The 24,336-nt window shown below is 46.5% G+C and overlaps 1 protein-coding gene across 2 annotated transcripts in view; it reads right to left on the bottom strand.

Moving 5' to 3' along the window:
• The window catches only part of DAGLB (diacylglycerol lipase beta), a 33,402-nt gene extending 10,956 nt beyond the window's left edge, over positions 1 to 22,446 (bottom strand). The window contains exons 1-11 of one of the 2 annotated variants that reach the window (XM_077907742.1): positions 22,238 to 22,446; positions 20,643 to 20,794; positions 14,067 to 14,238; positions 12,935 to 13,193; positions 10,633 to 10,755; positions 9,786 to 9,913; positions 8,165 to 8,291; positions 7,736 to 7,819; positions 5,774 to 5,851; positions 2,742 to 2,822; positions 2,521 to 2,648 (exon numbers count right to left, since the gene is read on the bottom strand). In XM_077907742.1, the coding sequence (XP_077763868.1) occupies positions 2,521 to 2,648; positions 2,742 to 2,822; positions 5,774 to 5,851; positions 7,736 to 7,819; positions 8,165 to 8,291; positions 9,786 to 9,913; positions 10,633 to 10,755; positions 12,935 to 13,193; positions 14,067 to 14,238; positions 20,643 to 20,794; positions 22,238 to 22,332 (1,427 nt within the window). In that variant the 5' untranslated portion in view covers positions 22,333 to 22,446. The remainder of the gene's footprint in view (positions 1 to 2,520; positions 2,649 to 2,741; positions 2,823 to 5,773; positions 5,852 to 7,735; positions 7,820 to 8,164; positions 8,292 to 9,785; positions 9,914 to 10,632; positions 10,756 to 12,934; positions 13,194 to 14,066; positions 14,239 to 20,642; positions 20,795 to 22,237) is intronic. The other variant, XM_077907743.1, reaches the window with a different exon arrangement.
• Between the last annotated feature and the right edge of the window lie 1,890 nt (positions 22,447 to 24,336).

Raw genomic sequence — 24,336 nt, 5'->3', positions numbered from 1 at the left:
GAAACTGGACCCCATCTCACATCTCTCTCACACACACACACACACACACACACACACACAAATTAACTCATAATGGATTAAAGACTTGAATATAAGACCTAAAACCGATTATAGAAAAGCTTTGTCAGATTTTTGAACATGATATTTACATTATTCTTTAGCAGACTCTTTCTGTAAATAACCATGCATAAATTACTTTCTGCGTTGTTTTCTTAGAAACTGTCTGGATATCTTTTCATTAATTTAAAATTAAGTGAACTTAATATATAGAGAAAATTTGAGTGTTAAAGATAGCTTGTTTTAGGACAGATTTTTAAAAAATGAGTATTCCACATGTCCTTTATAAGAAAATTAAAAAAAAAAAAAAAGAAAAAATTTTTTTATTTTCTTTTTAAGGGACATGCCAGTTCTAGGGATTCTCAGTTGAGAAGCTTGGTTTTTATAGCATTGCCATCTTAGAGATTCTTACAGGAAGAGATTGTATTAGATATTATATTTATTTCATTTAAGACACTTTTGAAAATTAATTTTCTGAGTAAGATATTCTCATTTGCATTTGTCTTTTAAAAGCCAATAAAATATCTTTCAATTAAAAAAAAAAAAAAAAGACCTAAAACCATAAAACAACTCGAAGAAAACAGGCAATAAACTACTTGACATGTGTCCTGGTGATAATTTTTTTTGATCTGACACTAAAAGCAAAGGCAAAAAAAGCCAAAATAAAAAAGGACTGCATCCAACGGAAAAGCTTCTGCACAGCAAAGGGAACCACCAACAAAATGAACAGGCAACCTAAGGAATGGGAGAAAACATGGGCAAATCTCATCTCTGAAAAGGGTTGATACCCAAAATATATTAAGAATTCACACAACCCAACAGCAAAAAAGACAGTAAGATTAAAAAAAATGGGCAGAGGATATTAATAGAGATTCCCAAAAAGAGACATGCATATGACCCACAGTTACACAGAAAGGTGCTCAGCATCACTACTTATCAGGAAATGCAAATCAAAACCACAATGAGGGATCCCTGGGTGGCGCAGCGGTTTGGCGCCTGCCTTTGGCCTGAGGCACGATCCTGGAGACCCGGGATCGAATCCCACATCAGGCTCCCGGTGCATGGAGCCTGCTTCTCCCTCTGCCTGTGTCTCTGCCTCTCTCTCTCTCTCTGTGACTATCATAAATAAATAAAAATTAAAAAAAAAAAAAAAAAAAAAAAACACAATGAGATCCCACCTCACATCTATCAGAATGGCTAGTATCAAAAACAAAAACAAAGCCCCCAAACAGGGCAGCCTGGGTGGCTCAGCAGTTTAGCGCCGCCTTCAGCACAGGGTATGATCCTGGAGACCCGGGATTGAGTCCCACATCAGGCTCTCTGCATGGAGCCTGCTTCTTCCTCTGCCTGTGTCTCTGCCTCTCTCTCTCTCCCTGTCTCTCATGAATAAACAAATAAATAAATCTTACAAAAAAAAAAAAGCCCCCCCCAAACCAAGAAACCCCAGGTGTTGGTGAAGAGATGGAGAGCAGGGAACCCATGTGCATTAATGGTGGGAATGTAAACTGGCATAGTTGCTGTGGAAAACACTATGGCAGTTCCTCAGAGAACTGAAAAAACTACCGTTATCATCTAACAATTGCATTTTTGGGTATGTATCCAAAAAAAAGAAAATACTAACTCAAAGAGATGTCCACATCCCAGGTGCACTGAAGCATTATTTGCAAGAGCCAAGACATGGAAACCACAACATGAGTGTCCATCAGCACATGAATGGACAAAACAGTGTGCGTGCATATGCATACACAGTGGCCAGAAAACAGAATGAAAACAGAATAGAGTAAAAGGAAATCCTGCCATTTGCAACAACATGAATGGACCCGAAGGCATTATGCTATGTGAGATAAGCGAGGCAGACTCATTTATCTTTACAAATACTGTATGATCTCCCGTTCATGTAAATCTAAAAAAAACCCCAAACTAAAAACCAAGCTCAAAGATCTAGAACACATGGGTTTGTGGAGTAGGTGAGGGGAGCCAAAGGGTACAAACTCCCAGTCATAAATAAGTCATGGAGACTGACGGGCGTAGAGTACGCAGCACGGGGACTCAAGTTAATGATACTGCACTGCGTGTCGGAAAGCCGCTGAGAGAACAAATCTTACAGGTTCTTACCACAAGCAAAAAAATTCTGTAACTATGTTAACTTGGTAAGTGTTAACATGACTTCCTGTCATGTTATCATTTCACAACATATACAAATACCAAGTCATTACCGCTGCGCTCCTGATACGAAAGCAATGCTACAGGTCAGGTGCATCTCCATTTAAAAAACAAACCCTTAGTGCTGTCTCATTTAGGCAGCAGAGCTCCGCTCACATAGACCTATGAAAGGCTGATATTCAGTCTTCAACTGAACAGGGCCTGAAACAAACTGGTGCCAAGGAAGAGAAAGCAGAATGAAATCACAAAGAAAAGCCCAGTGTGGAGCACCATGGCCCAGGCTTGACGCAGAGCAAGTACCTCAGTAGCCCCCTGGGTGGGGAGAAGGCGTAACACCGGACCTGCGGGTATGAGTTCCGGAGCATGATGGCCAACACGGCTGCGGCGCCCGCCCCCAGGCTGTGCCCCACCACCACGAGCTGATACTCCTACAGGACAGAAGCAGAACATGGCAGGGTTACAAATTTTTTAAAAAAAGCAAACCGTGGACGACAACAATTAAAGAAAAATTAAAATCTCACAGGAGCGATGCTGAATGCTTGGCTCAAAATCCCATCGTTGACGAGGCGCTGGTAAACATATCTGGCAGCTTGAGAAATCCCCTAAAAACGCAGACAAGAGAAGGTGGCTATTGGTCATCAGAAGAGACAGGCTCCATCATGACATGGCAGGATTACTGTGTGCACACTTATTTGTGAGGAGCATGAGGGGGAATCAGCGGCCGCAGCTGCCGCCCACCGCCGTGTTCCTGGAACCTGATGCAGGGCTGGCAAAGAGTGGATGCTCTATGAATATTTCCATAAACTAAGGATGGGGCGACATCGACAACACCTTTACACGTCAACAGATCTTTCTATGGCTTTTCAGTAGCTACGTGGCATTTTGCTGCATGCATTTAGCACGGTTTAGTTCAGCAAAGTCCCAATGACTTAGATTTAGATTATAAAAGACTGATCTTGTAATGTGATATTAAAACATAAAAGTTCCGAACTGACGATAATTGATTAAGCATCTGGTTTCTGCAGAGGCAAAACTGAGACCACTGGAAGCCGAGTCCTAGGGGCGGTCAGGTTTTAATATCAAAAAATAAAATTTAAGACCTCCTAACAAGTATAGCTGTCCTAAGAAACAGATTTCTTGAAAACAAAGCAGTTTCAATGGAGAGAGCACCATGCAGACTGACAAGATGGGCCTGTCTTCTCACAGGACCAAGGGGGAGAAATCCTGCATTGAGATGGGAGACTTGGCACTGCCTGGAACGTTCCTGCCAATTCCCAAGTGGGTCATTACTGAGTTCTGTGGGAGAAGACTGAATCTGGCCGCATACAAGAGAAGCTAAAAAGAGATTTGCAGGGTTTAGCATCTGTGAACAGCACTTTCCCTGCCTTCCCTGTGGCCAGCAGGGCAGTCACCTCCCACATGCGTCAGGGACCAGTGTCCATGTGTCCAGTTCAGGTCAGGTATAGCCAAATGTGACCTGGACACAATGGCCATGGCTGCAGGCCCTGGTGTGTGTCGCACACACATGAAGGTCAAGATTGCGTTCAGCTGCGTAGCCTTAAACTCTGGCTATTTTGGCCAGTATCAGACAAAACTTGTACATGCAAAGCCAGAAGCAGGGAGCAAGAGTTCACGCCCTCAGGCATCACACTGCTGCCTTCCTGGCCCGAGGGAGGAGCTGTTCCTGGCAGGAACGGGACCTAGAGCGCACAGGGTGGATGCACAAAGGCTCGACCAGAGGGCAGATTCTAAGAACAGAGCCGCGGCCCAGCCCACTGAAACCTGACCAGTATTTTGTGGTTGGCTAGTTGATGTGTCTCTGTAAAAAGTTTAACATTTTTCTGTGTTTTTCTTCACATGTGCCCAGTAGTTAAACCGGACTTTTCTGTGACTTGAGGCACAAAAAGACACCTAAGGGTTAGAGGGGAAAATTCACATTCCCAGGACCATCATGCTTCTAACTGGTGGCAGAAGAGCCTCCAGTCTGGCTCCACATTGCAAACCGTCCAGGCAGGACACTGTCGCTCCATCAGCTACACTCTGGTTTTGACATGTATTTTATAAAGATTAAACATTTTACTTACAAAACATGATTACAATGATAGCAATGCATGTTTTGGGTCAAAAACACTCAGAGTATATAAAAACAGCACAGACCTGCTGCCCTGCACCTCAACATCCCTCTCCCCAGAAGGAGCTGCTGTAACCCCTGGGACCAAATCATTCCCTCAAATGTGTCAACACTCTGCTCTAAGCTGATCCATCATCTCGGAAACGCGAACCCAAACCACAGTGAGATACTGCCTCACACCTACTAGGATGGCTAGAAGAATCAAAAACCAGAAGGTACGTGTCCTTGAGCATGTGGAGAACATGCACCTTGTGCCCTGCTGGGAGGATGTCACATGGGGTAGCTCTGCAGGAAAATAGCTCGTGGTTCCTCAAAAAGTTAAACACAGCAGATACACAAGACCCAGCAATCCCACCTCCTCGGAGATTCCCTAAAGAACCAATAGGAGGAACTCAAACGGTAGTCTGTCCATCCCTGCTCCCAGCAACAGCGCTGACAGCAGTCCATTAGTGAACAAATGGATAAACCAAAGGTCATCTGTGCACAGTGGGATGTCAGCCAGACCAGGAAGGGGACTCTGACATGTGCTACGGCCTGGACTGAACTTGGGGACACTATGCTCAATGAAAGGACAAACAATTGCCTGATTCCACTTTTGTGAGTTCCCTAGAGCAAGCACATTGGGGTGTGGGCAGGGGGCACTAGAATGGAGGTGACCAGGGGCTGCGGGAGTGGAGGGAAAAGCTATTCCTTAATGGAGAAGGAGTTCATGTCCGGGATGATGAAAAAATTCTGAGTACAGATGGTGGTAACAGACACACAGCATTCTGAACTATCTGCCACCACTGAATGCATACTTACAAATGGTTACAATGATAAATATCATGTTACATAATTAAAAACCTTTTAAAACACAATTCTGCTCTAGGAAGGCTATTTCTGTCCCTTGAGGAGGAGCCTCCCCCACCCAACCAACACAGTAATAATGAAACGAGAACTTGTGTTGTGACATGGGCAGAGGAAACCTGCCAGACGACAGGGCAGTGCTGTGGGTGGCTGCCCCTCTGGGGGGCACAGGGCGGGAGGGCCTTGTGTGCTGGATGCTGCCCTGTACCTTGCTGAGAGGAGGTCACATGGTGTAGCTCTCTTTACCACATGGTGAAGCTTCTCTTCACAATATATTACTCCCATCAAGGGAAGAAGAGCATTCAACTGGGGTTCATAACTGTGTGGCCTCTGGCCGTCCCTTGATGGCTCTGAATCTGCTCCTTCCTCTTAAAAAACAAAAGCAGCCTCGAGAGGTTGCCATGAGAATTTCTACTAAAAGAACAAAAAGCCCTTACTTTGAACAGCACTTGGCACATGGTAGCTATCTATTGTAGGGTTAGCATTCACAGGAGAGATTCAGAGTTGGAAAAATCCTGACCCTTTTGAGCTTCTCCTTAATGGAACATTCCTGAACACACACCCCAGGGCTTGTACCTTGTGTGCCGAACAGTCTTGCACCCCACATTCTAAGCTGAGGGTCTCACTCTCCGCTGACAGGTCCGTGAGGATGTCCTACAAAGAGTACAAGGGAAGAGGCTGTTGGGATGGACTGTGCGTGGAGGTTGGGGGCAGGTCCCTCTGAAGGATGGCAGAGAGGGCCAGCATTCTGGGTCACACTGCTGAGGGAGGGAAACCCAGGTGGCCAGGAAGCTCCTGAGGGACCCAGAGTGTGTGTGTGTGGGGGGGAACGACACGTGGCTAAGACACACTTTCTGCCTTCCCTCACTGCACACCTCTTCTAAGTACCCACGAAGGAGAGAGCCCTGTACCTAGGTTTTGAACAAAGCATGGTTCCTGTCCTCAAGGGGCTACCAACAGATCACTGAAACCTAAGGGAGGGTAAGAGATGCATCAGAGGGGGTATGTGTGCTGTAGGACGGGGGTGGCGGGTGGGGAGCTTCCTGGAGGAGGTGGCAGACTAAGCAGAGACTAAAGGAAAAACTTGCTCTCAGGAAACAGAAAGAGGTGGGCAATGCTCACCTAAGGGGCTGGCAGGACTCAAGGCAGAGCATCTGAGCAAAGAAGCTGGCAATGGCCAGGCACATGGGTGCTAAGAGGGGCTGAGGGCAGAGCCCAAGAGGCGGGTGTATCCCCAGGACCCAGTACAGTTAACCTGCTGGGGGCGGGACTCCATAGCTAGACCCTGCAAAGCTCAAGGGGCCTTTGGGGCATTGGAGAACCACTGGCAAGCTGAGTGCAGGGTAGGAACTGGCAAGGCAGGCTGGGGTCAGGTCACAAAGCACCAACAGTGCTGTGATAAGACATATGAATTTTCTATTAAAAAGTAATGAGGGTGGGGTGCCTGGGCAGCTCAGTTGGTTAAGGGTCTGCCTTAGGCTTAGGTCCTGGATCCCAGGGTCCTGGCATTGAGCCCCCACATCAGGCTTCTGCTCAGCGGGGAGTCTGCTTCTCGCTCTCCCTCTGCCCCTCCTCCAGCTCACATGCTCTTTCTCTTAAATCCTTAAAAAAAAAAATGTAATGGGGGGCAAGGGAAGTTTCTAAGAAGCAGTGGTAACATCTGAAACATGTTCTAGAAAAAGTTCTCTGTGGACAGTATGAGGACTGACTGGGGAAGACCAGAGATAGGGACCAAGATAGAAAACTGCTTCCCTGGCCCAGGAAGGGGAGCAGGGCCACAATCAGAGCCGTAGCACCTCGAATTAGAGACAAGCAGAGAGACCTGAGGAGGAAGCCAGGAGACAAAGTGAGGACAACTCCACTGTTCCTTCAGGGGCCAACTGGGGGATGCTGCAGAATTACTAGAAATAGGACCTGGAGAAGGTGAGGCGTCCTGCTTTCTAGGTGCGGGGTCCTGGCTGCCACCCCGAGCTGCAAGCCCTCCGCTACAGCGGGTGAGGGCTCACACTGTGGTGTCTCAGTATGCTTTCCGGGTCAGCAAGGAAGTGAGAACCAGGAAATGAGACTGAAGAAGGGCCAAAAACAAACCAGACAGCATGACACAAAATCAGAGAGAAGCAGCCACCCAGTAGCTCCATGGGGCAGAGAAGCGGGGAGAGGCAGGCCTGAAGGCAGCCTGCTGGCTCTGGACGGACACATGGCTGGTCCCGAGGCCCCTGCAGGGAGAGCCAGGAGGGGAGGGGCAAGGGGAGCAGCTCAGGGGAGTCTAGTGGGAGCCTCTGGAGGAGCTCCTCGAGTGGGGAACCTAACCCTGATGGTTGTTTCTGGCATTTCTCACTTAAAAGGAAATGACTATTCATTTTTTTTCCAAAGGGAGAATTTCACAAGACTGGGCGGCTTCTGCATTTTCTACAACGGTGTTTTCTGCTGCTCTAACTGATGTGTCCTCTATCCTCATTTCCTATGGGCCTCCTGGCACCTGCAGCTCACTGTTCACCCCACCCCTTGTCCCCAGCCCCCGAGCATCAGGCTCCTTACCTGGAGAGACATGGTACCTCTCACAGCTACCACAACAGATTCTTTCCTATGGTCCAGGGCCACTAAGAAGGGGAGCTCATAGACCTGAAGGTGAGGGAAAGAAGCGTGAGGCCTTGACAGGGAGAGCGTGCAGCTATGGGGCCGTGTTAGGCCGGTCTGCCATCACTAACAGCTTGGCAACAGTTCTTCAACAGAAGGAGGGCTACATAACAACACAGGATGGTATCCCTATGAAGACTTCTGGCTCCAGCTAGTGTTAAGCCCACGTGGGGCCTAGAAGCCCCCCTGGAATAGTATGCAAATCGCGTGTGTGCCTGTGCATGCGTGTGTGTCTACACATATTTTTGGGGGGCAAGAACTTATAACTTCCATCATTATCTTGAAGGATCCCGGGACCCTACAGAAGTTATGAAACACCGTTATTCTGACCTTGTCATGAAAGCTTATGTGAATGAAGTCCCTGTACTGCAGTCCTGTCGTATGCAGGATGGAGCCAAAATGACAGTGGAGCTGATCACCTCCAACCAAGTCATATTCTGTTGTCCTGTTTCTACAACTAAAAAATAGGCAAAGGCATTAGTTGCTGTACCACTTAGCAGATAATGTCAATCCCCACTGCCTTGTTTCCCCAGCAAACACAAGGACCAGAGTTCACAATTTTCAGGACTTACTCTGGCTACTGGAAAACTGCTCTATTTCTGTGCATAGTTTTTACTAAAGTTTTGATTTCTGGAATCATGTTACTGTTTTAAAATTCAAAAACTAGGGATCCCTGGGGGGCTCAGCAGTTTAGCACCTGCCTTTGGCCCGGGGAGTGATCCTGCAGTCCCGGGATCGAGTCCCACATCGGGCTCCCTGCATGGAGCCTGCTTCTCCTTCTGCCTGTGTCTCTGCCTCTCTCTCTCTCTCTCTTTCTATGTCTATCATGAATAAATAAATACAATCTTAAAAAAAAAAAAATTCGAAAACTAGGGCAGCCCAGGTGGCTCAGCAGTTTAGTGCCGCCTTCAGCCCAGGGCCTGATCCTGGAGTCCTAGGATCGAGTCCCACATCAGGCTCCCTGCATGGAGCCTGCTTCTCCCTCTGCCTGTGTCTCTGCCTCTCTCTCTTTCTCTGTGTCTCTCATGAATAAATTTTAAAAAATATTTTTTAAAATTCCGGAACTAAATTCTATTAAGAACAAGTGAGACTCTCAAATCTCCAGGAATGGGACAAACTGGCATCTTGTGCTTCCTGATATGATGGACTGAGAAGGGTATGGTATTCTTCCTGGCACATTCCTGCCAAAAAAAGGTAAACTCAACTTTAATCCAGAACAAACCATCAGGCAAATACAAATTGAGGGCCATTCACAAAATACCTAGATTGTCCTTTCAAAATGTCAAATTATGCAAGACAAGAAACTACCAATGTTCCAAACGGAAAAAGACTAGGGATGAGGGGCACCTGGGTGGCTCAGTGAAGCGTCTGCCTTTGGGTTGGGTCATGATCCTGGGGTCCTATGATTGAGCCCCTCCCTTAAGGGGCTCCCCGCTCAGCAGGAGTCTGCTTTTCCCTCTCCATCTGCTCCTCCCCCTGCTTAAAGACTAGGGATGCATGATAACCAACTGCAATGCATAAGCCTGAAGTAGAGGAAAAATTGCCATAAAGGATACTATTGGGACAACTGGAAAAATGTGAATACAAAATGTAAATGAGGTATTGCTTAATACTAGCTCTCCTGGCACACAACCATATCATAGTTATGTAAAAGGTCCTTGTTCTTAAGAAACAGAGGCTGAAACAGTTGGAAATAAGGGGCACGCCTCTGCCACTAAACTTCCAGTGGTTTGGGAGGAAGCAAGAGTGACACAGCATATGTGATTACAATGAGTCACAATTGGTGGCTCCAGATAAAGAATCTATGGGAGTTCTCAGCACTGTTCTGACAGTTTTGAAACATTTCAAAACAAAGTTTTTGGAAAGGAGAAACAGGATTATTCTTAGGATGAAGTGTGGGCACCATAGGAGTGACAAGCAGAAGGCGGGGGCCTCGGGCATGCCCACCTACCAGTCCCCACCAATCTTGCAGAGCCCTGTGAAGGGGTTCCGATAGATGTAGAGGGGCCATCCATAGGCCGCTGCTGCAAACTGCATGTAATGGTGACAATTTGCTAACTCTGCGTCCAAATCAGCTTCCTGGAACGGAAGAAAAAAAGCTTTTTGTTTCAGGGAACCCATTATGGACAAGATCATAACCTGGATTTGAACTCTTGACCTTCCTTTCCTCACAGAATAGACCTCTCGGCAGACTTTCACAAGGAAAACTGCTCCTTAAACACAGACTGAGACAGACCCCTCATTTAGAAGAATGCAGCAAGTATGGTGGAAAAAAATCCCTAATGACTTTCGTGCCTCATTCTGGAACGAGCCAGTGACTGTGCCAGAAGCACACGGGGAGAGCAGACCACTGGGCCCTTGTAACAATAAGTAAGCATGGAAGACCCGGGCGTCTATATGAGATGCAGAGAAATACATATATCCAGGTGCAACCTTCTCTTTCAGAAGCATGAACATCTGTGACAGGAAAACAACTCCAGAAAAACTCTGCTCCCTTGGTGCAGAGAAGAAAGCAAACACACCCAGGGAGAAACAGGCCCCATCCCAGAAAGAATTTTTGCTATGTAGACTTCAGTTGCCAATTTCCTAAAATAATGAAGTGGCCAGGAATGGGCTCCTTCAACCTGAGCTCCAGGTGAGGAGATGCCTCACCTGATGAGAGATACAACTAGCAGAAGCCACACATCAGATTCCAAGCCAACTGCTTCTGAAATTGTTGCTGGCTAGTTTTGTTTTTTTGAAGATGTATAAATAGGTATAAATGTCAAAACTTTACAACCCAACACAAAGGGGCTTACCTGGGGGGGCCCTGGGGAATGGCTGATCACCTCATCAGGCTCCTGGCCGTTCCTAATATTGTCTTGTTGCTGATGGAGAAGAGTGAGGCCTGCTGCAATGTCGCTGGGCACCAGATCGGTGTCCTGGATGAAAACAGCAGCTTGTCATGAAACTCATCAGATACTGCCCATTAGTTCCTTAAAACCCAGTTTAATACAGTTCACACATACACACACAGTTATGTGTAATGAGGCACCTTAGGGCAGCCCCGGTGGCGGAGCGGTTTAGCACCGCCTGCAGCCGAGGGCTTGATCCTGGAGACCCGGGATCGAGTCCCATGTCAGGCTCCCTGCATGGAGCCTGCTTCTCTCTCTGCCTGTGTCTCTGCCCAACGCCCCCACTTCTCTGAATAAATACATAAAAAATCTTAAAAAAAAAAAAAAAAAAAAGAGGCACCTTAAAAGTATTTTCAAGACTCCTACATGTTAGCTTAATGATTTTTACTGTCCTGCCCTCAGACAAATCCACCGGAGAAACAAATACTGCTGAGCTCTTATTTTCAAATTTCATTTCAAGTCACTTAACTACTTACTACTTCACATCTTTTGTATAGTTGGGAGCAAACGGATCAGTAAGCTCACCATCTTTGTAGTAATGGCCAATTTTAGCCCAAATTTAGACTCTTGCTCAAGATGTTGTGACTTTGTTCAGAGAGTCCCCAGTAGAGATTTAAGAGGCTCAACTTCTCACTGGCCGCAGCAAGCCTCCGAAAGAACCTCAAACTAGGGAAACAACAGAAAGGGTCTCATGCACCCAACTGTTTCTGTCTCCTTCAAGAGGATGCCTTGGCTGCCTCCAGGCACTTCCAGCTCATAGGGAAGGACCAGGCACTGACCACGCGGCCCCTGAGCTATCAGTTCTTCCATCTTAAGACCAGACCGAAGCACTCCTTTATGGTTAGTTTAGGGAGATGTGTGGTGGCCTGGTGCCAGCCTACAGGGCCAGCCCAGGGCCCTGCAGACACACCACATCCTCCCCCACAAAGAGGCAAGGAAGGACCAGCAGTGTGCAAGATGTCAGGAGAACTGCTCCCCCTTACCTAATCTCAATACTGAACACAACAGTTTACCAGAGAATATTACATAAAAACACTGGATGTGAAAGAAAATGAGTATTTTTTTTTTTTTTTAATTTATGATAGGCACACAGTGAGAGAGAGAGAGGCAGAGACACAGGCAGAGGGAGAAGCAGGCTCCATGCACCGGGAGCCTGCTGTGGGATTCGATCCCGGGTCTCCAGGATCGCGCCCTGGGCCAAAGGCAGGCGCCAAACCGCTGCGCCACCCAGGGATCCCGAAAATGAATATTTTTAAATCACAGGAGAAACTGCTCTGGAACGAAAACACCTTCTGGCACTATAATGACATATTCAAACTCCCCTTCAAAAGTAGAATAATCTGGGATCCCTGGGTGGCGCAGCGGTTTGGCGCCTGCCTTTGGCCCAGGGCGCGATCCTGGAGACCCGGGATCGAATCCCACATCGGGCTCCCGGTGCATGGAGCCTGCTTCTCCCTCTGCCTATGTCTCTGCCTCTCTCTCTCTCTCTCTCTCTCTCTCTGACTATCATAAATAAATTAAAAAAAACAAAAAAAACAAAAGTAGAATAATCTTAGGATGCCTGGGTGGCTCAGGAGTTGGGCACCTGCCTTCAGCTTAGGTTGTGATCCTGGGATCCAGGATCGAGTCCCATATCAGTCTCCCTGCATGGAGCCTGCTTCTCCCTCTGCCTGTGTCTCTGCCTCTCTCTTTGTGTCTCTCATGAATAAATAAATAAATCTTTAAAAAAAAAAAAAAGGAATAATCTCAACCCACCCCCACCCCCCAAAAAAACCCAGCAGAAGAATCTCTCATTTCTATCATGCTCTGACGTAGTAAACAAGGTCTGACTGATACCACCTCGGATGCAGGACACTGCCTGTGCCTGGCACCTGCAGAAGACCAGCTGGATGGAGGACACGGGATTCAGACAACTGGCAAATCATCCCCAAAATATCTGGGTTCCATTATTTAACTCCTTAAAAACAACTTAAAATCTGGACAATGTAATGGACAGGTAGCAACACCCAGACGCATCACCCAGAGAGACAGGGTCAGTAAGAGCAGGGCTAATGCTCCCTAGGGTCTCCCCGACTCTGCCACACCACAGACTACACATGTGCGAGAGGTATTTTACATGAACAGGGGATTAGCTCCAAACAGATGATTCATCTTAACATGACATTTACTTAGGAAAAAGAGACGAAAGCAGACCCCTTCAGCTTACTGAAAAGTAGGTTGAGAAAAGCTCTGCCGTACTCGAAAAAGCAACTCGAGTATGGTCGTCATTCCCAACGCAACAGCACAGGAACTTGATTCTGGTTTCCCACACGCTGGTAGCTGCTGTCTTGAGGCCACTGAATAGCTGGCTCGACTCATGACTGTCCAAGTGATTGGGGCCAGCAGAGGGATAGGGAGCCATTTTCCCCCCAAGGGGGTCAAACACAACGATGATGGTGACCACAGTGGAAATGATGATGATCCAGCTGCAAAAGAGAGAGAGAGAGGGTGTGATGACCTTGGATCCCACATGCAGACTCAGGAGCCATGGTTCCCTCTTCAGGGTTCAGTTTTTTCATCTGTACAGCTGTGGCTCTCAATACCTAGGAAAATGTGGATCTCCTAGAACCAGGCTGAGGTAAGCAATTTGTTTCTTCTAGAAAGTTCTTTATGAGCCCATGGCTGATCCAGGCCCCCCCAAAATCAGAGCCTTAGAAGTGAATACCACAAAAAAAAGGAGGTGCCTGGTAGGCAGTTGTAGCCCAGGCATGTGTATAGCTGGAACCTGCTCTCCATGGTCCACTCACCACAACCCAAGCCCTCAACTCCTCAGGGCCTTGGAGTTCTTCTCGGTAAAACCAAAAGAACTTTGCCACATTATGGGATACTCTGATGGCTCTTTTATGCACATGTGTAAGTATTTCTAGATTGTCCCCAGTGTGCCAGGCCCTGTGGTTCATGAATGCGTGTACCTCGGGAAGATGCATCTCTGCAAAGGGCCTCTGCTGTCCCTGAGTGTGTGGCACGGGAAGGGCAGTGTCAGCACGAGTGTCCAGAAGGGAAAGTAACTAGATCGGTTCTAATCCCGAGTCCTGTGCATGAGTCCCTGTCACAGTTCCTGCCTGATACCGTGTTTCTTCTCATCCTGCCTTTAGTTTTTGCCTTTGATCCGGTCTTCGGGTTTTCTTCCTTCTTATAATAGAATGGATGGAATGCAGAAGAATAAGAACCAGCAAGAAAGAAAATGACAACAGATGCATAATGATGTGGGCTATCTTCAGTGACTCAGAAAGGTCTTTTTCCTTATACCTCAAATGCATCTGAGACAAGAAATGGAAAGAGAAGACGGAATGCCTCACCTGATGACAACGGTGGCAATGATACCGTTCACCACCGTCTTGTCACACTGAACGTCGTCTGCTATCCAGGCAGCCCCCAGAGAAGCCCAGACCATTTCCGGCAGAAAGAGCGCTAGGCGGATGTAAAGCAGTTTGGACATAGATTTCCGTGGCCCAGGATTGCAGATGGTTCCTGAAACACAGAAGATACTCAATCTAGCACCCAGCTCCCTCAGAGACTTCCCTTCCACAGAACAGTGCATAGAGCATCTGTTAGTACTGGAGGCATGTCTGGCAGCTTCTACTTGTAATTGGAAATCAATGTGTAAGGCTAAGAGCAAGTGACCAAGTGATGATGGAAAGAGGACAAAAAGCCTCAGATTCATTTCCTAGAAATGACAAGGGTTTCAAGATATTTCAAGGTTCTAGCCAGGATGATGATATACTCATTGTCTAAACTGGGACACTTCTGAGAGAAGAAGGAGGTGTTAATAATTATGCTGGGACAACCGGCACACAACACAGCTGTCCTGGGCCAACAGACATACACGGTCACCTGAGTTTTAGAAAATAACTCCCCCATCTGCCTGAGACCTATGGTGTTCAGGCACCATCTGAAAGACTTATACCCATCATTCCGCAATCCTCACGACTCTAAAGATAGTCACTATCCCATTTTACAAATAAGGAAACTGAGGCTAAGAGCTTAGTAACTACTTTCTAAAACATAACCCAGGGGGTGCCTCGGTGGCACAGTCAATTAAACCTCCCACTCTTGATTTCAGCTCAGGTCATGATCTCAGGGTCGTAAGACCAAGCCCTGAGTCGGGCTCTGCACTCAGCGGAGAGTCTGCTGAGATTCTCTCTCCCTCTCCCCAAATTCTCTCTCTCAGATAAATAAATAAAATCTTAAAAGAAACAAAACAAAAACAAAACACAATCCAGGTCTGCATGGTCCCGGCTTCTCTGTCTCACCAATGTCTGCACTTTTGGGACATGAAAAATTCTGACATGTGAGAACACTTACAGCCTAATGTGCAGGCGGAACCTTTTTACCTTGTGTCTCAAACAAACCCAAGTATCCGTAGAGGTCCGTGTGCTATAATTCCTGATGTAAAACATCAACCCTCTCCCTCTGAGAAAAAGTTGTGATAAATACCAATTTAAGCAATATAAAAATACCACGATTAAAACAAAAATACTGGAAACAAACTCCAAAACAGTGAATGAAGACAATCTAAAATGTAAAGAATGATTTGATGAGGAAACAGCTTTTATGTTCCAAAAAATCACCTTCCATTAGGATGGATTACTTAGAGTCACACTTTAAAATTTTTTTTTTTTTTTTTTTAGATTTTATTTATTTATTCATGAGAGACACAGAGAGAGAGAGGCAGAGACACAGGCGGAGGGAGAAGCAGGCTCCATGCAGGGAGCCCGACGCGGGACTCGATCCTGGATCTCCAGGATCACGCCCTGGGCTGAAGGCGGCGCCAAACCGCTAAGCCACCCAGGCTGCCCCACACTTTAAAATGTTAAGACACTATCCAGCCTCAGTTTGGGCACAAAGTCAAAATTCAAGGCAACCAAAACAGCACATTCTCTCTGAGGGGCAAAGAGCACACGCTCTATTTGGGGTCTGCTGCTAATAATAGTGGCTAACCCAAAAAAACAGAATCACCATCTGGATGGCTCCAAAGTAAGGAATGAGGCCCTGACAAGCACCTGGGCCTGATACTCGGTGAATGAAATAAAGATGGAAATAAGAAAGCAGAAAATGGAGTTCTGGGTAGCATTCCAAAAAGAAATCAAGATACTGAAAAACTCTCCCTTGTATAGTCATACCCACCTCTGAAAACACTGTTATTTAGAGAAGAGACCTTCCTCCCAAGACAAAGTGTGACTCCTGTGGGCGCTGTGATACTGAGGCCCCATAATTAATGAGTAGAACTTCCTCCCTGAATGCAAGGTCTTCAGCATAGCCTTGGTCTGCATCAGGCAGAACCATTTACACAAAGATCACAAAAGGAAGGCCTGTGTCACAGTTCTTTGGTTCAACACCTCAACACACTGCAGCAATATTCTCCAATGTGAGATAAACAATGAGCTCCCAATACAAATACAGAGGAGATGCAAGGAAATGTCTTACAGTCAGGATCAAACACAGTGAACGGCACACCCTGGAGTTTGAGGGCGTGTCTTTTGCTGCCATCAAAACATGGTAGTCATGAGGCTGGACGTTCCCTAATTAAACCTCCCATATGGTAGAAACAGTACGATTTCACCAGGGAGGTTCTCAAATCAAAACTAGAAACTACCACAATATCAAGATTCTTTTTTTTTTTTTTAAGATTTTATTTATTTATTCATGAGAGACACAGAGAGAGGAAGAGAGAGAAGCAGGCTCCATGCAGGGAGCCTGACGTGGGACTCAATCCTGGACTCCAGTATCATGCCCTGGGCCAAAGGCAGGCACTCAACTGTTGAGCCACCCAGGTGTCCCACAGCCTCACCAACCAAATGTATTATGTGAATCTTTGCTATTTTGACTGAGGCTGCACATTTTTCATACTTAAAAAAGCCATTTATATTTATTTTACCATTTGTGATCTTTGCCCATTTTTCTACTGATGGTTGGTCTTTTCCTTACCTATGACAGAACCCCATTATATATGAAAAAGATTGGCTCTTAGTTACAATTCTTCCCATGCCTTTTTTTTTTTTTTTTTACTTTATGGCATTTTCATTGAAATTTACTTAATATTTTTAATAAGGCATATGATATTTATAACAAACTGACATTTAAACTAATATGATTCATAAAATACTGTTTTTAATTCAGTCATAGTATCTGTAGCCACAAGTAACAAAAGGTGTACAAAGAGGAAGGCCCTGGGACCTCCTGCACTGGCTTCGGGACTGGATAGACAGGCATCACAGATCTCTTGTCTCTCACAGCTCTGCCCTCTTCAGTCAGCTCATCCTGGCTGTGAGGGGAAATATACCAGGAATTCAGCAGTTCATCCCTCTGCAGAATCACCCAGAATGAAAACAGTGTCTTGTTTTGGTTATTTCCTAGAGGAGCAAGGAAAAGACTCCCCCAGAACTTTCTGGAAAACTCCTGAATTTCACTGGCTCAAACTGGGTCACACAACTATTCCTGAACCAATCACTGACACATGAGGATCATTCCTGAGCTGGGTGGAGAGTTGGCTTCTCTGACACCATATTTCACATGTGAGGGGCGGGGAATGTCCCAAATAAAACTGGGTTCTGTCTGGAAGAGGCCACTGGGTAGGCAACCCACCCAGAACACACAAAGCTGGCACAGAATGCCTAACACATACTGTCAGATGTTTTCTGAGCTCTGGCTGGGAGTATGAGATGGTGCAGGCATTAGGCAAGTGCTTAGGAGAGGAGCCTCAGTGAACATGGCCAGCCACTACAGGGTGTGAATGTGCCCTGATATCACCAAAAATATCTAAAGAAAAACACTAAAGGGAAAAAAAAGCTTATATTCCCGCTTCAAATCTGAACCCATTATTTCAGTGGCACACTTGGTCTCCTAACCAGAACAGGACATGAAAACAGAGGACCAATAAATGAGATGATGCCACCGCTAAAGGGACACCAACCTAAATACTTCATCTTTCAGAAACTCAGACTTCATTAAAAAGCTCCATAGTGGGATGCCTGGGTGACTCAGCGGTTGAGCATCTGTCTTTGGCTTGGGGCATGATCCCCATCCCAAGATCGAGTCCCACATTGGGCTCCCTGCATGGAGCCTGCTTCTCCCTCTATGTCTCTGCCTCTCTGTCTCTCATGAATAAATAAATAAAATCTTAAAAAAAAAAACCTCCATAGTTCGAGGGTACATGGCTGGCTCAGTCAGTAGAGCATGTAACTCTTGATCTCGGGGTCATGAGTCCCATGTTGGTCACAGTTTGTTTGTTTGTTTATTTTAAAGATTTCTTATTTATTTATTCATGATAGACTTAGAGAGAGAGAGAGAGAGGCAGAGACACAGGCAGAGGGAGAAGCAGGCTCCATACCGGGAGCCCGACGTGGGACTCGATCGTGGGACTCCAGGATCACGCCCTGGGCCGAAGGCAGGCGCTAAACCGCTGAGCCACCCAGGGATCCCCTATTTATTTATTTTTTTAAAGATTTTATTTATTTATTCATGAAAGACCCATAGAGAGAGAGAGAGACTGAGAGAGAGAGAGAGAGAGAGAGGCAGAGACACAGGCGGAGGGAGAAGCAGGCTCCATGCAGGGAGCCCGACGTGGGACTCGATCCCAGGTCTCCAGGATCAGACCCTGGGCTGAAGGCAGCGCTGAACCGCTGAGCCACCTGGGCTGCCCTAGAGTTTACTTTAAAAAGACAAAACAGGGATCCCTGGGTGGCGCAGCAGTTTGGCGCCTGCCTTTGGCCCAGGGCGCGATCCTGGAGACCCGGGATCGAATCCCACATCGGGATCCCGGTGCATGGAGCCTGCTTCTCCCTCTGCCTGTGTCTCTGCCTCTCTCTCTCTCTCTGTGACTATCATAAATAAATAAAAAAATTAAAAAAAAAAAAAAAAAGACAAAACAGGGTTCTTGGGTGGCTCGGTCAAGTAAGGGTCCGACTACTGGTTTCAGCTCAGGGCATGATCTCAGGGTCATGAGGTTGAGCCCCTGCATCAGGCTCCGTGCTCAGTGCAGAGTCTGCTTGGGATTCTATCTCTCCCTTTGCCCCCCCACTACCACTCACACTCTCTAAAAAACACCACCACACTACAACCACAACTCCACAGTGGTAAAGCCACACAGCGGGCACTGGCACACCACAAAACTGGGGCCTTCCTTGCTCTAGACATTTGTTCATGCATTCATGTTTCCAGGGGCATGCTAAAATACACAGAGCTCTCTTTTCCATACATTTCTCTGTAAGCAGGCACAAGCCACTCTTCCCAGTTTTCCAAAACCCTGTGGTGTTTCCCATGAAACACTTGGCCACTAACATTTCTCTATCACTCCCCATGAGCTATCCCCATCTTTTAAGTTGCAGATTGTCATTCCAAAGCATTAAGATCATGCCACCCAGTATATCAACTATTCCCTCCCAGTACTTTTACCATCTCCTGGAGTGTGTAAACATGCCATCCATAGCCCCACTCAAGCAATGGTGAAATGTGCTGGAGGGCAGCATGGTGTTCAGCCCTGCCTCTGATCAAGGTTTTAGTTACTAACACACTACCATGCTCAGCTCATCCTATGAACCTGAGCACTCATACAAGGAAGGCCCCCAACATTTGCAGTGAAGTGACTACAGAAAACTGTAACATGTAGAAGACAATAGTTATTAAGAATAGATGGAACTGGGATCCCTGGGTGGCGCAGCGGTTTGGCACCTGCCCCTGGCCCAGGGCGCGACCCTGGAGACCCGGGATTGAATCCCACATTGGGCTCCCGGTGCATGAAGCCTGCTTCTCCCTCTGCCTGTGTCTCTGCCTCTCTCTCTGTGTGACTATCATAAATAAATAAAATTAAAAAAAAAAAAAAAAAAAAGAATAGATGGAACTGTTACAACTCATTAATAAAGAGGACAAATAACCCAACTTAAAATAGGCCAAAGGATCTTAGTACACACATCGCCAAAGATGATATAAGAATGGCCAGTAAGCAGATGAGAGGATGCGCATCAAGGATACTAATGAGACACACCAGGATGGCTAAGATCAGAAATTGGACAATGTTAAGTATTGCCAAGGGTGTAGAGACACTGAAATTATAAACTGAAAGAAAGACAGTGTAGCTGCTTGGAAACCGGTTTGGCAGTTCCCCAAAATGTTAAACATAAGGTTACCAAATGATCTAGCAATTCCACGCCTCCACATATATCCAAGAGAAGTGGAAACTTGTCCATACTAAAACACCTGTGTGAAAGTTCATAGTAGCACTATTTGTAACAGCCCCAAAATGTAATAACCCTAAATGTTCAACTACTGACAAATGGATAAGCAAAATGTGGCAAATCCATTCAACGTAATTTTTAAATTTTTAAAATTTCTTTGAGAGCAAGTGAGCACGAACAGTGTGTGTGGGGGGGGTTACAGAAAGAGAAAGAGAGAGAAGCAGACTCCCCACAGCCTGACATAGGGCTTGATCCCAGGACCCTGGATCATGACCTGAGCAGGAGGCAGAAGCTTAACTGGCTGAGCCCCCAGAAGCCCCCCATTCAATGTATTACTGAGTCGTAAGAGGAATGAAGAGCTGACACACACTAAAATGTGCATAAACCTTGAAAACATCATGATAAGCTTAAGAGGCCAGACCAAATGGCCACATAGTGGATGATTCCAACTGTATGAGCCAGAATAGGCAGATCTATAGAGAGAAAGATTAGTGGATGGCTAGGACTGAGGAAACTGGGGGGTAATGGGGAGTGATCCCTCATGGGTATAGGATTTCTTTTGGGGGTGATGAAAATGTACTAGAATTGCGGTGATGGCTGTGTAATTCTGTGAATATACTAAAAATTCACAGACTTGTTACACTCTAAATGGGTGAACTGTATGGTATTTGAATTATATGTCAATAAATTCCTATCCTTTACCTTTCATGCTGACACACACGATGGCAGACACTGTACATATAATAACTGCCAAGAGAACGATAAGAACGATCAAGTAACTGCTGAGCAGAACTCCACCTGCACAGTCCAGCTTCCCTCTGTGCATGAGATACAAAGTCAAAATGCCAATCCACCTGCCAAGAGATAGGGAGGGTCAGAAATGGAAACCAGGGAACTACATCATAAAACATTACAAAAAGAAAGAAAAGGAGTTAATATTTAAACAAAAAAAATCTTAAAGGAGTTAATATTTCCCAAAACAAGGTGAAGTTTGCTTTCAAATACAATTTTCTTCAATAAAAGATCTACTAAAACAAAAATAAAAGATTAGAGTATGACTTTTTTAAAAAAAACTGAACTTTAAAAAAAAAAAACTGAACTTTATACTTCCTATGCTTACATGATTGTTCCTTTTTTATTCCTGCTGTAGTTCCTAAGAGGCACTGAATGCCATAAGCAAGCAAATATAATGTGAGCTGCTGAAAAAAAGCACAGCCCCACAGGACTCAGAAATATGCAAGCGTAAATCAACAAAATACATGCTTGCTAAATTATTAACAAGATAATGTTTACTCCTGGGGACAAACAAGAAATTGACAAACACACATTGTAATCTGCTGTGTGTAATACAAAAAAAAAACCAAAAAAAAAAAAAAAACAGGAGGTGGGAATCAAGTTATGCCAAGATGTTCCATAGTGAACAGTGATGAACTTGCAAGGCCACATACTGCCGACTTCTTTATTTTGTAATTCAGTGCGGAATAAGGAAAGAGCACCAAGCAATGCAAAGTAACAGTGATGGATCACTGGAGGTGTTTCACCAAAGGGCAGAGCACCGCTGTATTAAGGATTCGAGCCCAGGGGTGGAATCTGGGCTCTATTAGGAGACTGGGTCTGGAGACAAATAGTGGGAAATGATCTCGGAGAGACGTGGCTCTTAAAACTATGAAATTACGGAGGGGTCTCTTCCAATATTCCTTTGCCCTCAAGAATCCACTCTTCAGTAACAGAGGTGCTGTATTATTCTCTGCTCACACTCTCTGGGAGCAGACTTGAGGCGCCCAATTCACTGCCCATAGGTTGCACGCTTTGTGCCAGGCCTGGCTGCTCCCCAGGGAATTCAGCCGCCACCGGTACAGAAGGCTACTATTTCCCATCCTTTCCTCTGGCGGACACCAGATGCCCTGTGTTTCCATGCCGAGCGCCGTAATGATGCAAGTGCCTGCTCTTGGCTCGGGGAAGCCGATCCCGAGGCCACGGCCATGGGTCGGCGACCACGTCCTGGAGGCTCCCGGGGCCAGGCCCCTCAGTGCCGCAAGCGGCGGGGGCCCAAACAGGGGACCCCGGGCCCGGCCTCCCCGCTCCGGCCTCAGTGTGCCCTCCGAGAAAAGGGGAGACCAGAGCGGCAGGACGCCGGTCCTCGTAGGTCTCGCGCGGTGGAGAGGCCCGCACAGGAGAACGTGGGCACCGCGTGGGCGCGCACAGAGCCGGAGACACGGCCACTCCAACCCGCTCCGTCTGCGTCCCCCCAGCTCCCAGCCGCCCGCCCGGCAGCCCGCACAGCCTGCCGCCCTTACCACACCACTCTCAGGGACAGCTCGAAGAACCCCGGGAAGACCAGGTCGTCGCTGGCGATGGCCCAGCGCCGACCGAACAGCACCATCCCCGGCATGGCGGAGGCCCCGCTGCCCGGCCTCGGGGCGGCCGCCGCGCGCCGCTGGCCCTTCAGAGCCCCACTCCCTTCGGAACCCAAAGCCAAACTGACTGCGACTCCGCGCAGGCGCGAGCGAGGGTCGGGCCCGGCGCACGCGCACTGAGTCCCCGCGCCGCCGTGGGGCCCTCCGCGCCTGCGCAGAGACGCTGACCCTGACGGGGCCGGCGCGGGTGGTCTTGCCAGCTGTCTTTCACGTGTGCAAAGTCCGTTCTAATAATATTCGCGTTTTGTAGATAAGGATTCTTCCGGGCCGGGAGGAATGAGCACACCTAGAGATCTACGGATGTTAATGGCGGAACTGGGGCTGCTCTCAGTTCACCCAGGCCTCAGATCAAGTGTCCCCCTCTCAAAGAGACCTTCCCTGGCCACCCTCCCTGAACAGCACATCCACCTGTTCCCATTCCCTTACTCTGCTTCAGTTTTCCTCCTAATATTTGATCGCTCCCTGACATTATACTGCGTTTGTACCTCTTTCCTCCCACCTTAGAGTGTAAATTGCATGAGCAATTTACCTCGTCCATCTTGTTTTACTGCTACGCTCATAATAGAGCACACTACCGGATATTTGATGAAATCATACAGGGAATTATAAGTGGGGAAGTTACAAGGTTTCTATAGAAAAAGAGAACTAGGGATCCCTGGGTGGCGCGGCGGTTTGGCGCCTGCCTTTGGCCCGGGGCGTGATCCTGGAGACCCGGAATCGAGTCCCACCTCGGGCTCCCTGCATGGGGCCTGCTTCTGTCTCTGCCTCTCTCTCTCTCTCTGTGACTATCATTAAAAAAAAAAAAAAAAAAAAAAATATATATATATATATATATTAGAAAAAAGAAAAAGAGAACTATTCATTACAAAATAAATATTTTGGAGGCACTTGGTGTGGCCAGAAGTGACCCAATCAGAGAGGTCAGGGAAGACTTCCCTGGAGAAGATACTAAAACAAAATCGGAAGGAAGAGTAGGAATTCAGTGGAAGAGAGTGATTTAGAAGTTAGAGGGCTGTGCCTATGATCTGAATATTCCCAAATGTGGTAATAGTTCCCCTTTTGAAAACAGGATTTGTAAGGCTTAGCAATAAGATAATTCTTCTATATAAGCTTTTGTTAGTAAAGATACTGATGACTTAATGTTATGAACAATAACAACCCACAAAACTATAATTTCAAAGAGGTAGTATATGCATTAAAAAAAAGAAAATGTTTTGTATAATTCTTTTTTTTTTTTTTAGATTTATTTATTTATGGGGGGGAGGGGCAGAGGGAGAGAAAATCCAAGCAGACTCTGTGCTGAGTGCAGAGCCCAACACAGGGCTTAATCTGACAGGCCTGAGATCATCCCTGAGCTGAAACCAAGAGTTGAACACTTCACCGACGGTGCCAGCCAGGCGCCCCTGTATTTTGTGTAGTTCTGATCGTCTGCAAATATGTTCTGCCATTTCCGTGTAACATTAGTCCATTGGTTGAGTTAAAGCTATTTAAAACATTGTTCCTTTATGTGGGTATCTCATACAAAGAATATCCTTAGACAAGTTTTTCTACTATTAAAAATAGCTCTTTTTAAAAATATTTTATCTATTCATGAGAAACAAAGAGAGGAGAGAGAGGCAGAGACACAGGCAGAGGGAGAAGCAGGCTCCATGCAGAGAGCCTGATGTGGGACTCAATCCCAGGTCTCCAGTAACACACCATGGGCTGAAGGCTGTGCTAAACCACTGAGCCACCCAGGCTGCCCCTAAAAATAGCTTTTAAAAAAATAGATCCGGGACACCTGGGTGGCTCAGCGATTGAGCGTCTGCCTTTGGCCCAGGGCGTGATCCTGGAGTCCTGGGATCGAGTCCGGCATCCAGCTCCCTGCATGGAGCCTGCTTCTCTCTGCCTGTGTCTCTACCTCTCTGTGTGTGTCTCTCTCAAGAATAAATAAAACCTTTTAAAAATAAATAAATAAATAAATAAATAAATAAATAGGT

The sequence above is a fragment of the Canis aureus genome, chromosome 8 (genome assembly GCF_053574225.1).
Source record: "Canis aureus isolate CA01 chromosome 8, VMU_Caureus_v.1.0, whole genome shotgun sequence".
In the NCBI taxonomy this organism is placed as follows: Eukaryota; Metazoa; Chordata; class Mammalia; order Carnivora; family Canidae; genus Canis; species Canis aureus.
This window is presented reverse-complemented; position numbering and strand designations above follow the sequence as displayed.